Source organism: Mercenaria mercenaria, chromosome 12 (assembly GCF_021730395.1).
Source record: "Mercenaria mercenaria strain notata chromosome 12, MADL_Memer_1, whole genome shotgun sequence".
Lineage (NCBI taxonomy): Eukaryota > Metazoa > Mollusca > Bivalvia > Venerida > Veneridae > Mercenaria > Mercenaria mercenaria.
In genome coordinates this window covers 44,884,891-44,899,734 of record NC_069372.1, presented here as the reverse complement: position 1 = coordinate 44,899,734, position 14,844 = coordinate 44,884,891, and the positions used below count along the sequence as shown (strand labels likewise).

The 14,844-nt window shown below is 34.6% G+C and overlaps 1 protein-coding gene across 1 annotated transcript; it reads right to left on the bottom strand.

The window, feature by feature from the left end:
* Window positions 1-322: 322 nt before the first annotated feature.
* On the bottom strand, window positions 323-13,611 carry LOC123534310 (GPN-loop GTPase 3-like). Its single transcript, XM_045316487.2, has 8 exons — window positions 13,402-13,611; window positions 9,146-9,254; window positions 7,997-8,084; window positions 7,230-7,309; window positions 3,787-4,027; window positions 3,140-3,239; window positions 2,259-2,387; window positions 323-1,222 (listed from the first exon to the last, which is right to left on the bottom strand). Exons 1-8 carry the CDS (start codon window positions 13,447-13,449, stop codon window positions 1,169-1,171), a joined length of 849 nt encoding a protein of 282 aa, XP_045172422.1. The 5' UTR covers window positions 13,450-13,611; the 3' UTR covers window positions 323-1,168.
* Between the last annotated feature and the right edge of the window lie 1,233 nt (window positions 13,612-14,844).

The following is a 14,844-nucleotide window of genomic DNA, read 5'->3' as shown; positions in this document are numbered from 1 at the left end:
AGGGTTGTTGCCAGATAGGTTTCACCAATGTCGTGGAAACAACAGTCTAGTGTGCAAGAAAATATCTTCAGTAACAATATTTGAGTAGAATATGAGCCTCATTTCTTTTCTGATCCAGATTGTCAAGACTTGCTACAGTTCAAAAAGATTTTTTTATAAATCAAAGGAACAATTAACCCTTACCCTGCTAAATATCTAAAATGGACCGGTCCATCATTCAATTTGGGCCATACCACTTATTATTCAAAAGGGTTTTCACTGAAAAATTACTGACTGAATAGCGAACAGTGCAGACCATGATCAGACTGCACGGATGTGCAAAGGCAGAATCACTTGCCGCCAGGAGGCTAAGGGTTAATAACAGAATCAAAACAGGCCATTTTCTCATAAAGTCCTTTGTAGCATGCTTCACATTGTTGGAGTGAAATAAAGCCATTATATATTTTTAGTACTACACAAGATTAATAACACTTTGGTTGTGACACTATTTTAAAGATAGGAGATATTGGTCAAATTTACTGCCTTTAATACATAGACAATACGAAGTCGATGTTTCAGCTTGAAATGCTAAAATGTTAAGAATATTACATTTGTGTCCTATAAGTTCCACATTGAACTTTTACTTAACTTGGCGAAAAAAAAAATCAAATATTTGACAGAGCCTCACATTTTATTTTTTCATTCAACTCTTTTAATAAATTTAATATAAAGAGATACTCATGTAATGACCTCTTTTTATCATCCTAATTGATTCATCAAAATAGCACTTACTTTAAGCACAGTGGAATAGGATAACATTCACATATAGGCTTTATTTACAGATTTCATGGTTAGCTGTCTCATTTGCAGTGTTAAGAATTTACAAAGCTTGAGAGTTTGTGTTTTAGCCCATGATGTAGAATAATAAATCTACCATAAACAAGACCAGCAAGTGTAAATGTAGCCAGATTTTGTTTGATGCTCTTATTAAGGGTTTCAGACTTACTCAACACCACACAAAGTCATGCATAATGACTGGAATATCTGTCACAAATTTATCACAGTTGACTATCACAGATTCCAAGGTCATAATGACACAGCCTGTTGAAACTCAGAAAGTCATCTGACAATGACTTTCTTGGCCATCTGGCACAGGTAGTTCAAGGTCGTTTGTCATCAAAGGTCAACGTCATCCATCAAAACCACTGTCACAGTTGTCCATATCTGGGTCATCTCCAACCTCCTGTAAGGTAAATATCATATATGTGATATGTTCTCAGTTTTTCTGTATATGCTTCTCTATGCATAGAGATTCAGACCCTCAAGCTTCAAATTATGGACATATCAAGATATTCCTGACATTTTTATTACTGATTAAAAAAGGCAGAAACATATATAAGTGTGTCAAATTGATTCTTAAGAGTTATCAAAATATATTTGTCCTTTACTATTATTTCTGATATACTCTTACTCCTAAATTTACTTCTGTATCTTTTTTTTTCTCACTTACTGCAGTACCTCCCAAATAACTGTTCTGCCCCATCAGTTACTGCAATAGTCCCTTGTGTTTTGCAATACTAAGTTATTGTTGTACTCCTCAATTACTGTAATATATAAACAATCACTTACATACTTCCCTGCACCATTTAATTACTGAATAGCTACTATACCTTCCAAATTACTGCAATATCTTGTAAATAGCTGCAATACCTTCTAACTACCTGCAATACCTACTTGATAACTGCAATACCTTTTCAAAAACTGCAATACCTACTCAATTTCAGCCATACATCGTTAAGTACTGCAATACCATCTCAATTACTGCAATACCTACTAAATATCCGTAGTACCTGCTTGATAACTGCAATACCTTTTCAAAAACTGCAATACCTTTTCAAAAACTGCAATACCTTTTCAAACCCTGCAATACCTTTTCAAAAACTGCAATACCTTTTCAAAACCTGCAATACCTTTTCAAAAACTGCAATACCTTTTCAAAAACTGCAATACCTACTCAAATACTACAATACATTCTTGATAACTACAATGCCTTTACAAAAACTGCAATACTTTCCTAGTTACTGCAGTACCTAATCAATTACAGCTATTAGTAAAACAATTCCTGCTTAAACTCCTTTATCACTGCTAGACTTCCTAATAAACCCATATCATCTCTTCAATTACTGCAGTACCTCAATTACTACAACATCTCATAATTCACTTTTACATCTCCTCAGTTACAACTATATGCATTACTCCTAAATTACTAATCTACTAACCCTCATTTCCCTTGGTTCCTGGTCCTCTCCATACTGCAGACACATGTCCACTTGTAACAATATATCATTGATGCTATCCTCATCTGACTGGTCTAAGGGTAGAAACTTGACTAGGCTGTAATCGTCAATCTGCAAAAGTTTATACATATTTTTCTTCCTTCAGGTGGGAACAAAGCTTGGTGCCTGGTTAAATCACTTTCCAGTTTGCTTTCCAAGGATATTCATACACCTGGTCTAAAATCATTGATTCGTTTGGAGACCAGTGTAAAATCTTCAGCATCCAATTGGCTTTTTTCAACCTGAAATTTGAAACTGACCAATGGCTGAGTTGCATTCGGAGACTGGTCTTAAAACACAGTTTTAAAACCTTGGAACCTGTGGGCACAAACAAAACCAACAAATAGTTCTTGTAAGTTTCTGATTTTGTAATGTGTCCTTTTACCATAGTCCATGGCTATAAAACTGAAACTGGATACCAGTCTAGAATGCAGAACTATCATTGGTCATATTCAAAACTTTGCTCCAATCAGATGCTGAAAACTCAATACCTGGTCTTGAAGTAACTGTTGCCCATACTTCAGGGAACAGTTACCAGTAATTTTAGGAGATTTATAACCCTGTTAATGTGTTTTTTTTATATATGCCTTCACTTCCTCAACCATGACCAATTTTTTCATCCCAGGATGCAAAGTATCTAGCAGGGTTGCCGGTCAGTGGTTCAAGCTAGGTGTCCTTTTTTACTTAATACAATACCCATTAGAACACATTAGTTCCTCCACCACTAGTCAATTTGAAAATGCACCATACGACTGAATATAAATCCAGCACCATTTTATTTCTCTAATGCATAGTTGAACAAGTAAAGTCAAAAGATCACTCACCATTGATGCTATTGCTGCATTCAACTTCTTAAATTTTTTACTGAACTTTTCATCTTCAAATTCTTCAAACAACAATCCTTGCATTGACGGCTCGAGATATCTAACAGAAAAAACAAGAAAGATGTCTTCATTGTATGACACATGCACCATGTAAATCCCTAACAGAATATTGAAGTCCACAACTGAGCCAAAACCCAAAAAGGATCCGACAAGAAAGTACCGACAAAATGTTATGTGATAAAAGTTTTTATGCAGCACTGAAACAAATTCATGACCTGCAATATACCAGGACTAAATACGGAATCTGAATGGACCTAATTGCACTTTAATGACTGTTACCATGTGATAAGCCTTACAAGTATATGTAATACGCCTATGTGACAAACAAAAACACCTTTACTTTTAGTCAAGTACAAGAGTTTACCAAAAATCATCCAAACAAGACCAAAAATAAACCTCATTTGCTGGATCTCTTGATTATGTACCAATACAACAAAATCAACTTGGTATCTCTATGCATGGGGGGAAAAAAGTGCAGAAAACTTTTTCTATAGATTGACAAACATCACCACTATATGACACATACATAACTTTTTTTTTTAGTTTGAGAGTTTAAAAAAGATTATGTTGTACGAAAATCGATATACCTGTCCAACTCCTTTTTATCTTTCTTGCTTAGAAGATCTAATTTTGTCATCACATTTACATGTGGTGTTTCAAGGTTGACCATTGTGGACAGGGCAGTCAGTGTACCAGACACAAACTTGGATGCCTCGATAAGGAACTGTGAGTCTATCATATATACACCACACACATTGAAGTTCCATGTTTGTAATGTATCGACTAGCTGTCGCATCACTGGTATATGTGTATACAGTTCTATCTGACCTACAAAATGTAATCATAAAATTAGTTAACAGTTTTTGCATCGTAACTCAGAAACAATGAGTAAAGAATGCAAACTATAAAAAAATAAGTAAATAAAGTTCATTTTCTTCGATCTCATCAACGCTGAATGTCATCAGCTTCACTGGCATCCTTTAGCATGCTTTCAATACTGCAAAATTTATTTTCATAAGGGGCTAATTTTCATGGATTTTGTGTTTTCATCAATCCATGAAGTTTAATCCTAACAAACCAACAAATAACTTTCTAGTTCATGTTACCTTCAAAGATTGAAATTTCAAAAATTCATGTCCCCAAGAAGTAGCCGTTTTGACCAAAACCATGAAATTTCATGCCCATGAAATTAAATAGTTTCCCAGTATCCTTACACTCTGCAATGGTATATCAACAACATGTTCAAATCAACAACAGGGAGGGGCAGTGGTGCTGGGTGCCACAGACTCTGACTTCACACCTTGAGGTCAAAGGTTCAGATGTGAGGGAGGCGCTTGACTGCAGTCACCAAAACCCTTCATTTTGATGCAAGTACTGGTAGATGGTCGAGGAAACAATCATTATTTTACAAGAGCTGTCAGCTGACAGCGTGCTCGACTATTCTCAGTGCTTGATAGTACAATATAAGCTATGAGTAAAACTTTAACATTATTCTAAGTCGAAAAGGGGCTATAATTCAGTCAAAATGCTTGATAGAGTTGCCGGATCCTTTTTACAGACTGGGGTCATGATGGTAAACAAGTATGCAAAATATCAAAGCAATATCTCAATGGACTTTGAAAATATTTGGGGTGGTATGCAAACTTTAACATTACAATAAGCATATTCTAAGTCGAAAAGGGGCCATAATTCAGTCAAAATGCTTGATAGAGTTGTCTGCTCCTGTTTACAGAATGGGGTCATGATGGTAAACAAGTATGCAAAATATGAAAGCAATATCTCAATGGACTTTGAAAATATTTGGGGTGGTACGCAAACTTTAACATTTGTGTGACGCTCACGCCGACGCCAAGGCTAGTAGGATAGCTCCCCTATTCTTCGAATAGTCCAGCTAAAAATGAATATCAACAATATTGCAAAGAACAACGAGTGTACGACAGCCCTATTCCAGGGCGGAGACTGGTCCAACTCTCTCACCCAAAACCACTACCTTAGTTCATACAATCAAAATTTATTCAAGTTAAATCGGCCATACTGCAGGCTTTCAACTGATACAAGAGATCACAAAGTGATCTTGGCGCCCACCAATGTGCCATTTTTGAGTGTTCCAAATTTCAAGACTTAATGACTAGCTCAAAGTCAAATTTCATTTCCGTACACAACACTATGCATGTGGTCCAAATTCGAAAGCTGTAGCTTGAGAAATGTGAAAGTAGGTCACTAGATCAATTTCAAGGACAAAGTTCTTTGTACACAAAACTATGCATATGCATAAAGTTTGAAGGCTGTAGTTTGAGAAATGTGAAAGTAGGTCACTAGGTCAATCTTAAGGTCAAAGTTTATTTCGGTACACAAAACTATGCAAGTGGTCCAAATTTGAAGGCTGTACCTTGAGAAATGTGAAAGTAGGCCACTAGGCCAAAATCAAGGTCAAATTACACTTCAGAACACAAATCTATGCATGTGGTCCAAATTTAAAGCCGGTACCTTCAAAAATGTGAAAGTAGGTCACTAGGTCAATGTCAAGGTCAAAGTTTGTTTCGGTACACAATCCTATGCATGTGGTCTAAATTTGAAGCCTGTAGCTACAAAAATGTGAAAGTAGGTCACTAGGTCAATCTTAAGGTCAAAGTTCATTTCGGTACACAAAACTATGCAAGTTGTCCAAATTTGAAGGCTGTCGCTCGAGAAATGTGGAAGTAAGCCACTAGGTCAAAATCAAGGTCAAATTTTATTTCGGAACACAGAACTATGCATGTGGTCCAAATTTGAAGCCTGTACCTTCAAAAAACGTGATAGTAGGTCACTAGGTCAATGTAAAGGTCAAGGTTTGTTTCGGTACACAAAACTAAGCATGTGGTCCAAACTTGAAGGCTGTAGCTTGAGAAATGTGAAAGTAGGTCACTAGGTCAAAATCAATGTCAGATTTCATTTCAGAACACGAAACTATGCATGTGGTCCAAATTTGAAGCCTGTACCTTCAAAAATGTGAAAGTAGGTCACTAGGTCAATGTCAAGGTCAAAGTTTTTTTCAGTGCACAAAACTATGCATGTGGTCCAAATTTGAAGGCTGTAGCTACAGAAATGTGAAAGTAGGTCACTAGGTCAAAATCAAGGTCAACTCATGTCAAGGTTCATCTTGCCACTCAAAACCATACATGTGGTCCAAATCTGAATGTTGTAGGTTATCGACAAGAAGATTTTAAAAGCTTTTCCCTATACAAGTCTATATAGGCCATGTGACCCCCAGGGCGGGGCCATATTTGACCCTACGGGGATAATTTAAACAAACTTGGTAGAGCACCACCAGATGATGCTACATTACAAATGCCAAAGCCCTAGGCTTTGTGGTTTGGACCAGAAGATTTTCAAAGTGTTTCCCTATATAAGTCTATGTAAACCATGTGACCCCCAGGGCGGGGCCATATTTGACACTACAGGGATAATTTGAACAATCTTAGTAGAAGACCACTAGATGATGTCACATACAAAATATCAAAGCCCTAGGCCTTGTGGTTTTGAACAAGAGGTTTTTCAAAGTTTTCCCCTTACAAGTCTATATAAACCATGTGACCCCTGGGGCGGGGCCATATTAGACCCCAGGGAAATAATCTGAATCATCTTGGTAGAGGACCACTAGATGATGCTTCATACCAAATATCAAAGCCCTAGGCTCTGTGGTTTTGGACAAGAAGATTTTCAAAGTTTTTCCCTATATAAATCTATGTAAATTATAGAAATAAACAAAGGGCCATAACTTACTAAAGAATTGTTGAACCAGTCTGATTTTCAGGGGGACACAACTAGGGTACCAATACATCATTCTGACAAAGTTTGGTCAAAATCCCCCTAGTAGTTTCTGAGGAGATGCGATAACGAGAAATTGTTAACGGAAGGACGGACGGAATGACGGACGGACGGACGACGGACCACGGACGCAGAGTGATTTGAATAGCCCACCATCTGATGATGGTGGGCTAAAAATGGTGAGTAAAATGCAGGTTAACCAATGTCTAAAACAGTCACATACCTGGACAATCAAACAATATGTAGTCATCTTCAATGTCTTCCAACTGTTCATGTAACCAGTCAAAATTCTGGGCAAGGTACCTAATTAACAATAAAATAATTTGAAATAAAAAACAGACAAACTTGCTTACTCAGAGTTAAGCACTTTTCTCTAAGTCAAGTTGTGTGAAATCATAATTATTCACAGGGGACTTTGTGAGTGGATTTTATAGGTTGTGTCAATTTATGAAATCAAATCCAAAGAAGTAAGTAAAATACATATTTTGTTCTATATGAAATTTTTGAATATTTGAAATCCCAACATTTCTGTCCTCTCAAGATAAGTACATTTTTTAAAATATATATTTATTGGGTTTAACACCACAATGACCCAATTATAAGTCATATGGTAACTTTCCAACTTTTGATCCCAGACGCCTCTTCATGCACTATTTTAAGTATGACTGGGCATATGGGTAAAAACACCAACCTTCAATAGTCCAGCTGGCAGGCTCCACAAGATAAAGGTATTCTACATCCAAAGTAAGGTTTTGAAGCCACAGCAGTGGTAAATTATTTCCCAGTACACTTTTAATCACTGAATTCTAGGCTACAGAATTATTCCACAAAATTCTATCAATTCAAAACAATATACTAAAATGCATCTTATACATTCAACCTGTCTAATCTTTAAAGACTGAAGAAAAAAAACAATGTTCATACTTCCGGACCAACAAACCGCATAAGCACACTAATTAATTAAGAGAAGGATTTATGATAAAAACTTACTCCATACAGAATACTAGTCCACCATTAGGACCAAACTTCAGTGACTCGTCTTCCATGGCATCATCTACCTGAATCAACTCTCGTACGTCTACAATACAAAGTACAATTTAAAGAGACTGGTTTTCCAAATTTGGATCAGATTATCGTTTTTTCCCCCAAAATATAAGACTAGATGCCCACGTGCAACATGTCAAACCTGCCCTTTGACCCCCTAACTGTAACCTTGACCTTTGACATAGGAACCTTGGGTTTGCACATGACTGTCTCACTGAGTTAAAAAAGTAATGCAAGATTCCTCAATGCATGTCAGTTATGGGCCGAACAAGATCTGACATGACCCTTGACATCCAACTGTGACCTTGACATTTGGGAAAGGAACCTAGTGTTTGCACATGACACTCGTCTCACTGAGGTTAACATTCATGCCAAATATAAACAAGATTGTTCCATGCATGTCAAAGTTATGTTCCGTACAAACAAATCCGAAGGGACACACATACATCAAACAGCCATTTGGACAACCATGTGTTTGCTTTCGCAAGCGGTCTTGACAAAAAAGTGTGTGAAGTATTTAACATTATAAATTATCAGTGCCATTTAACATTATTCAGGTCATTATTTTTTGTGTAAAAGTACTGCTAAATTCCTGTTTATACAATTTATCAAATTTTTAAGCATGACCAACACTTCAAATGAATTTTCTACATCATACTTGTTTAACAGACTACAGTGTGTCTTTACGAATAAATACTGCTAGAAACCATCAGCACTGAATGATGCAGTGAATCCAAATTTTCACTTTTTATGGCACAGAATCCATTTTTTCTTTGCTTTCTCCGGCACTGAATTCCCCTTTTTTTTTCATTTTTCATAACACTTCATTTAAATGGCACTGAATCCCTTTTTTCATTGAATCTGGGTTTTTTTCTCACTTTTTATGTCTCTGAATTGTTTCCCTTGTTGTGGTACAGCATTCCCTTTTTCCACATTTGTTTTGCTTTTGATTACACTCAATCCCCTTTTTCTATTTATATATTTTTTATTCATTAAATCCCCTCTTGTCGCTTTTCATGGCTCTGAATCTTCTTTTTTATAACTGATGGGGCATGTTTAATCAATTTATTCTGACAAAAGCTGAAAAATGTTTACCGGCAAGTACAGGGTAATCAAAATGTTCAGCTGCTGGGTCTAGATTAACCACATGCACAGTTCGTCGCAGATTTTCACAGTGTCTAACCATGTTGCTACAGTAGGTAGACTGCAATAAGAATTATATTATAAACATCATCACAGTTCGTCGCAGATTTTCACAATGTCTAACCTTGTTACAGCAAAAAGAATCATTATAAACAGAATGATTTAACTTTATAGATTATGATGTTCTGCTGTGGTAATGAAACTCACAGCTTTCAGAATTCCCTGTTTCCAATAAAACTGCTATAAAAAAGACATCATTTAGCATATTTCACCACCAGTAGTAAAATCAATTATGGGAAGCTATAAATCTTATTCATCTAAATCAAAGAAGTATAAAATACACAGAATGGCAACTGGCTGTAAATTGTAATCTCGCGTGATCTTGTGTCAGAGCGTGAATCGGCGTTATCTTAGTAAAAAACAAACATCGGCAAGCATGGAGTTACAATTTGTACCTTTAAAACTACATTTAAAATATATGTTAGCTTCTAAAACAACATTAGTTTAATGTGGAATAGTCTTAAGACACAAAGTACACGTTTCTTACCATCAAAAGAAGCGTGGTCATACGTGATAATTAATTTATCGATGAATAATTGCTTTCGCCAGGAAGGTCTAATACGGGGAGTAAAAACTCCGTATAAATCAATACATTTATCTGTAATATGCTGTCATCCATACCTGTAAATATCGACCAGTCGTTAGCGATCGATATTTTGTTTTTCGCCACTATCGATTAGCGTGTAATTAGCATATTACCTCATGTTAATCATGGAGCTATAACACTTATTGTTCAAAGGGTTTACCAGTCACATGTTAAGTGGCGATAATTAGATGATCAGAGATTGATCTAAAGGGATTCTGAAGCAAAAACAGCATGTGACTGCATGTGGTGATATGCTTAATTATTATGAATTAACTCAAGCTCATTTCCCTGAAGAAATATTTTACCACGTAACTTCAAACCTTTTATCAAAGGGTCGATTTTTGTTGGATATGAATAAAAAAAATGGAAAATAACAGAAAGCTGACACTTTTCTTAATCTTGTAGAGCCGTAATTATAATTATTGTTTATAATGTCAGATTTCTACATACAGAAACACAGAGAACAGGAGAATTACAAAGCTAACTCCATTTTCATTCAACGTTTCGACTATTTTTATTAGTCTTCTTCAGGAAGTAAACAAATATGATACGAAATAAACAACGTCATGAATATATGACGTCATAAAAGATGACGTTATGTTACAAACGTTTTGGCATAAAAATTACAATGTACAATAGGCTACATAATGTTTACACAAATGTATATCTAAAGTACTGTTTAAAGTATATTATGACAAAAGTAAAATTAAAAGTGGTTATACTTAATACATAGTAAGATTATAGACATTATTTAAAATAATAATGTTAATAATCATAATAACAGTAAGTACAGGATCACAAAGATACGAAATCACTGGGTAAATTGTGTTATAGACAAAAAAAGTAAATACCAGCAAAAACAGTACTAACTGACATTAAGAAAACCACAGTTTGTGTTACATAACAGAAAACACTATGAAGTGAAGAAATTTATGAAAAATCATACATTACTTTTGAATTCATTCCTTTTGGAAAAATAGTATCTAGTTTGTGAATCCAGTAAGTTTCCTTTAGAAGCCTCCTCATATCATCATGGATAACATCAATAGGCATAAAGCTAAAGCCATTTAAGCTATGACCATTTTGATTAAAATGAATGGCTACATGACTAGAAAATGCAGGATCGATAAAACTTATAATATCAAAACGATGTTTATTCATGCGTCTTGAAACTTGCTGGCTAGTTTGGCCTACATATTGCATTTTACACTTCTTACATGTGATTAGATATATTACATCTGAACTTTTACAAGTTGCATTATTCTTAAGCTTGAAAGTTTTCTTACTTACATACAGAAACAAACATTCTTCTTGAACGTAGGGAATGTTTCAAACGAAATTGTTGTTTAAACTCCAAAAATTAGTTTAATAAATTTAATCTTAAAACTGATGTGTGAAAAATACAATGTATTTAAATTAAAATAACAATATTTTTTTTTAAAAAGGCCGACAACGAAGTTACATTTAGTATTCCGAACTTTTAGATAAAACTGCAGAAAATCATCTAGGTTTAACACGCATTTAAATGGTGAAGAACAGAGCAATATCATAAACAAATATTTTCAGGCAACAGTTTACAGTTTTGACTTGCTATTTTCATTAAAATATGTCCTAATTTTTTTGTTCTAAATATTCTGAATCAACAAGGCAAATATCATGTAAAAAAAGACATCTTTCTCTCTGGGTAAGACATGTCTAGATTTAGCCATTTTCACAGGGCGAAAAGTAACATTAATGTAGATATTTTCCATTTAAAAACAGAATGATGCAGGCAATAATTTCATGGCAGAACTTTTGTTTTCAACAAAAAATTCAACAAATGCTTTCCCAGATTTTCACTGAAAGGACAAGTTAAACTGTAAGGCGTAAGTGTTTGAGTAATAGCAGAATAACCTACGGCATACGCTTTGATTGGACGACAGCATAAGATAAGATAAATGCCGGTTTCCAGTCCCCGTATCAGTTGTTCCAGCTTTCGCATACAAAATGGCACATGGAGAACGCGTCACTTCCGGTAAACAAGATCAGACATCCCAACTCTCCCGATCCGATCGGGTTTCTCCCGATTCTGGTTGTAAAACCCGATCACCCCGATCAGAAGTCTCAATCTCCCGATTAAAAAAAACAACAACAAAACAACATAAACAACAACAAAAAAAAAAAATATGAAATAATCCACTTCTTTGCGCCTATCTGATACTGTATCACTACTGACGAGTCTGTAAACAACAGCTTTCAGATATTTTCGCACCTTATTCTACCCGTGCTGATTAGTGTTTATTACACGATTTAACAAAGCCAGTGTTCATTAATGTGTCACAGTTGAAATTAAAATCCAGACATTAGATATCTAATTAAATTCAATCAAATTTAGATTAGAAATTACACTGGCTTTACCTTTTTCTGTAACTAATTGAAATCGAAAGTATATGGTCGCCCAGTCAACCTGCTAGGTTTTAAAAAAACATTTCTCTTAAATTATTTTGTTAAGAGGAAATGTCATGGTAAATTTTACTACCACTTACTATCAAATGCTGTTAAACTGTCTTTGCATCATAACAATTTGTCAAACACATCCTTTTAACTGGAGATTTTGGCAAATATACGAAAATGTAACAATACCCGGACATTCAATTTTTGATAACAGAATTTGGATCAATAAAAGTATTTGAGCCAGGGGTTTTAAATACTGGTTGACAGGGATGAGAATCAAACAGTAAATTTTCTTTTGCTTGAACTTTTATTCTTTTAGCTATATACATTTTGTTTTTACAGTTCTAACAGCTGTACTGTTTGTCATGTAAAATTCACCTGGGGAGTCTTCTTTCCAACAAAAGAAATAAAAGTGCAGGTTTAATTCTTAGTGGTGTTTTGAATTTAGACATAGTGCTTAAAGTGCCATAACTCTTTAATTTTGCACAGAAGGCTTCATGTATTATTGTTCCAAAACATTAAAAATGCATGAATACTAAGATATAGACAAGTGAATTTTTTTAAGACTAGTGATTTTATAAGGGCAAATAAGGTTCTATTATCATTAGATTTGTTAAAAGCTTCGTTATCATGAACATAATTACCGCGGTATAAAATCTCCCACTTGAACACCTCAATCTCCCACTTTGGAGAAAAACTCCCACTTGGCATTCAGAAAAAGTTGGGATGTCTGCAAGATCTCATTCAGTAGTCACGTTTTTTTTGCGAGATTTGCTCTATATGCCTTTCAAGTTGTCTATCTATTTATTTTTATTGCTCTTTGTCTAAATTAAGTAGTTCTTAATTATTCTGATTGGTCAACAGAATTAAATTCATCAATTGGCAATTTGGCTTCATTTATTTTGTGTTGTTTAAATTTGATTTGATATAGTAAGTAAATGAATATATATTCTTGTATTGGCACTTCATTCTCTTTTAACCTTTAATAGTATGATCATGACAAAAATCATTTGTCTCCCATCAATCTAACTTCTAAGTATCTAGTCAATCAACCGAAAAATCATCTTAGCCGAATACTAGGCGAGTAGCAATATGTTATGTTCTTTCTATTTCTAATTCAAATGTTTACCTTTCCACTTCCTGCAGGACCCATGACTATTTGTGCATATCTTGGCATTATTTCTTTTTGAGTTAAGTTTCCTTTAGTAAAAAAAAATCTTATTTTTGTCTTCACGTTTTCCAAACTGTTTAAGATCGCTTGCACCTTCACAAAACACAAACCAATAAGTTAAGAGCTGAGTATAATAACACTTTCATGTAAGAAAAATGATTTCAATGTTTAGTGTATGATTTATAACTATAAAAAGAACGTTTTGAGGAGGATACTTTTACATGTAGATTTATTATTTTTGTTTTTATATTGTTTGAGAGGCTGACCAAGACGGTATTTCCCATTCAAATTTCCGTACCGTACCGTACATCAGTTCTAGGCATTAATACATTAAATATCTGGTCTAAATTGTGAAACTTCAAACGGCTGTAGCACACATCAGGACCCATCTTAAATGTATGTAACTTAAATTTTCTTAAATGATATAATCAGTGCTGGATAAAAATCAAAAGAAAATCTGGGTCTTCTGTAATGTTTTATTTATTTATACAACAACACTTCTATATTTTTATACTGAAATGTTTTAGCTGAAAAAAAAACACATAGGAACTAAGTCATCTCAAGCAAAACATATTAAGATTTATTAAAAGAAATATTCAAAGTAACCACATAAACATCATAGGAAAAGCCCATAAAACTTATGTAAGACCACAACTTGAATATTGCAACTCAGTCTGGCATCCGTGGCAGAAAACATTATCAATGATCTGGAAAGAATGCAAAGAGCTGCAGAAAGATATGTACTATACAACTTCTCCAGATTGCTTAATCAATTTATATGGCCTTCATTAGAACATCGCAGAAACCACTCATCCCTAATCATGCTGTATAAAATCGCTATTAACAAAGTAATTGTAGACCACAGACATTTAATACCATCGAGAAATCTAAATTATATCATCTCATATTTGAGAACTCAATACCAACTGAACTGTTTCTTTCCCCGTACAATCAGGCTCTGAAATGACCTGCCATATATCAACAAGGCCAGTGATAGTCTACAAGACTTCACCTCTAGCCTAATTTCATATATATATTTTTTTTTTGTCTTGTAATATAGTTTTTTAATACTGTCCACGACCTCTCAACCTTTATTAGAAACTGATTTTTGAGAGTATTCTCGTTGAAGAAGAAGAAGAAGTAGAAACACTTTTATTTCCTACTGCTCTCGCTGCACGGGAGAGGCTCGAAGGCATAGTATGATAAAACAACCATATAAGCACTGAATACTGTTTATAAATGGTGACAAAAAAAACGTGAATTTAAGGAATTTACATTTGATATTAAGTCAAGGATTCAACTTTTCAAGAAACAAAGTTAATCCAGTTAATCCAGTGTCTGGTTTACATCTGAAAATCTGCGGGTGGCTTGGACAGTAGTGCTAGAATGCAACTATGCAGA